General features: G+C 27.4%; 1 protein-coding gene across 1 annotated transcript; it reads left to right on the top strand.

The window, feature by feature from the left end:
- On the top strand, window positions 1-1,544 carry LOC145828480 (retinoschisin-like). Its single transcript, XM_082936235.1, has 4 exons — window positions 1-7; window positions 473-631; window positions 858-1,021; window positions 1,407-1,544. Exons 1-4 carry the CDS (start codon window positions 1-3, stop codon window positions 1,542-1,544), a joined length of 468 nt encoding a protein of 155 aa, XP_082792361.1.
- Window positions 1,545-2,519: the final 975 nt, after the last annotated feature.

Below are 2,519 nucleotides of genomic sequence, written 5' to 3'. Positions count from 1 at the left end.
ATGGATGGTTATGAGTCTAAATGTTAAAAACTTAAAAATAGTAGTCAATTTTTTTTTCAAACCAAAGTAGTAAGAATTGACTAAAAGTATAATTCAGGCAACAGTAGAAGATTTGAAAACGGAAATCAATGAGATAAAATCATTTATGCGTTTAAGTGAGTTTAGTATATATATATTTAGTTTTTTTATATTATAATCGCATTTTAATAAAACTTATCTGTATTTAAAACTTAATTCGGTACTAGTACTTTAAAAAACTTAAAAGTTTGAAAATTTATATCAGTTTTAAAATAAATTTATTATTTGATGCAAAACCTTTAGAAATAGTTGTTGGTTTTTTTGTTTAACTATTTTTACTTTCGTTTTTAACTTAAAAAGTGCTAAAGCAGCAAAAATTTGTTGCTATTAAATGTTTTAACTTGAACCTAATTTTTATAAGCAAAAACTTCTCATAAAAAAACTACCAAAACAGACAACCTCGCATTGGGTGGATTGAAAAGTCATTATATCAAGGACTGCCAACTTTCTTCAAGCGGATACTATTCAAACTTGGAAAGTCACAGCCACAACCACGCTCGTTTGGACTCCAACACTGGCGTCGGGGGCTGGGCTGCAGCAAAAGACGACAAAAGTAAGATTCGGCAAAAGCGTATAGTTTTAGAATAGTCTTCATTTGTGTTCTACAAATGCCTCATTGTATACAAATCTTTGTTTTTCTCTCAATTTAAAAATAAATTAAAAACTTTATTAAAACTTTAACAATAAATTGTAATAAAAGAACAAAGCTTTTAGTAACAGTTATCTTGTACAAACGAACGTAAATTCGATTCCTTTTAAATTTTTTTGTTTGAAAACAGACGCCTACCAGTGGGTTCAGGTGGATTTGTACAAACCGAGGAAAGTTTATGGTGTCATAATACAAGGCAGAAGTCAAATTCAGCAGTGGGTCACTAAATTCAAAGTTCAGTATGGTAACGACGAAAACTCGCTTCAATATGTAGAATGTAATGGTAAACCAATGGTTAGTTTGTTATATGTTGTTTTCTATGTTTTAAAACTTAATTCCAACAAAGATATTTAAGTATTTTTATTCGGCATACTAATATAAAATTACCATTTATTAACTTCCAAAAGATATATGTACATAATACATACAAGTAAATATGTCATTTGGGTATAATTTCTCTCCCAACAAAGAGCTTGTTTCCAAAGCAGAGTCGTTAAAACTTTTTTTTCGTATTTAGCTCGTCTAGGCAAGATGCACAAAGATTTTAATGCTAGAACCTACATAAATTAGTTAAAGTTGCAAAAACTAAAGCTTCGACAGCTCTGTATAAAATTACAAAAAAAAAAACTGCTTTATAATCTTTGATTAAGTAATGTTTCAAACTGACAAAAAATAAAAGGTTTTCGACGGAGCAACTGATCCGATGACGGCTCACAGCAGAAGATTTCCGATGCCGATAGAAACTCGTTTTATCAGAATAGTGGTAGCTGATTGGTATGTCCATCCATGCTTGAGATTTGATCTTCTCATGCTTTAAATTTTTCGATTTTTTTGTCGTTTGAACGAGAAAATAAAACGAACTGTGACTTATTTCAAAGATTTTGTTTGTAGTTGAAGTTAATTTTTTTTTGATATCTTAGATTTTTACTTTAAAAAAATATTATTAGTTTTAAATAAATAAATAAATATATATATATATATATGTATGTATGAGAGCTACAAAACTTTGAAGCAAAAAGCTTAAAAGTTTCTTAAAAAACGCTAGTCAACAAAAATAGTACCGACTAAGATAAAAGTGTGTTTGTTTTTCTCGAGAATAAAGTAATAGGTATGTTTTTAAACTTTTAAAAATTGTTTTAAGTGAGTAAACAACTCATAGATAGCTGTATCGAAAACTAAACATACAACTAAAACTTATGCAAAAAAAAATCTTGTTATCTTGTTAAAAAACAGGAAGTTTAGTATTATTTGGAAAAAGTCTAAATCTAATTATATTACCAAGGCATATGAAATTGTAGATTAGTACAATTCAGCTTCGCATACAACTAGTCTTTTTTGATTAGTCAGTCAATTTGCATAGAGCAGTGAATTAAAAAATTTAATTAAGAAAATAAGTAAGTTTAAATTGGTAATAAACTAGACTACATATATACCTTAGTTTTTATTTCAGTTACTAAATGTAACACTTTAAACGGAATATTTTGCTTATTTTACAATACTCTTTAGTTTATTAATCAAAAATATTGATTTTTATGCATAACAATTTAAACAACTGCTAATAAATTAGTTTTCAAACTTAGGAGCTCATAGGTATTTTAAGGAGCAATTTTAATATTTGTTGGCGACAACTGTGTAAAGCTGCAACAATTAACTTAAACAAAATATTCTAAGGTTTTAAAAAAAAAAAAAGTAGTCCTAGGGATGATTAAATGCGATTTTTATTTATAAATTTTAAAAAGGGCGGTTGTTTAATGAGTTTAAGAAACTCTAAATTATAAAAGTTTAGATTTAC

Source organism: Thalia democratica, chromosome 2 (assembly GCF_965202585.1).
Source record: "Thalia democratica chromosome 2, ktThaDemo2.hap1.1, whole genome shotgun sequence".
In the NCBI taxonomy this organism is placed as follows: Eukaryota; Metazoa; Chordata; class Thaliacea; order Salpida; family Salpidae; genus Thalia; species Thalia democratica.
Note: the sequence above shows the minus strand (reverse complement) of the source record. Positions and strands in the feature narration are given on the sequence as shown.

What these genes read in the sequence shown, in the direction of transcription:
- LOC145828480 (XM_082936235.1), top strand. An exon ending in TGCAGCAAAAGACGACAAAA is followed by an intron (nt 632 to 857) that starts GTAAGATTCGGC and finishes GTTTGAAAACAG; the next exon opens with ACGCCTACCAGTGGGTTCAG. An exon ending in AATGTAATGGTAAACCAATG is followed by an intron (nt 1,022 to 1,406) that starts GTTAGTTTGTTA and finishes AAAAAATAAAAG; the next exon opens with GTTTTCGACGGAGCAACTGA.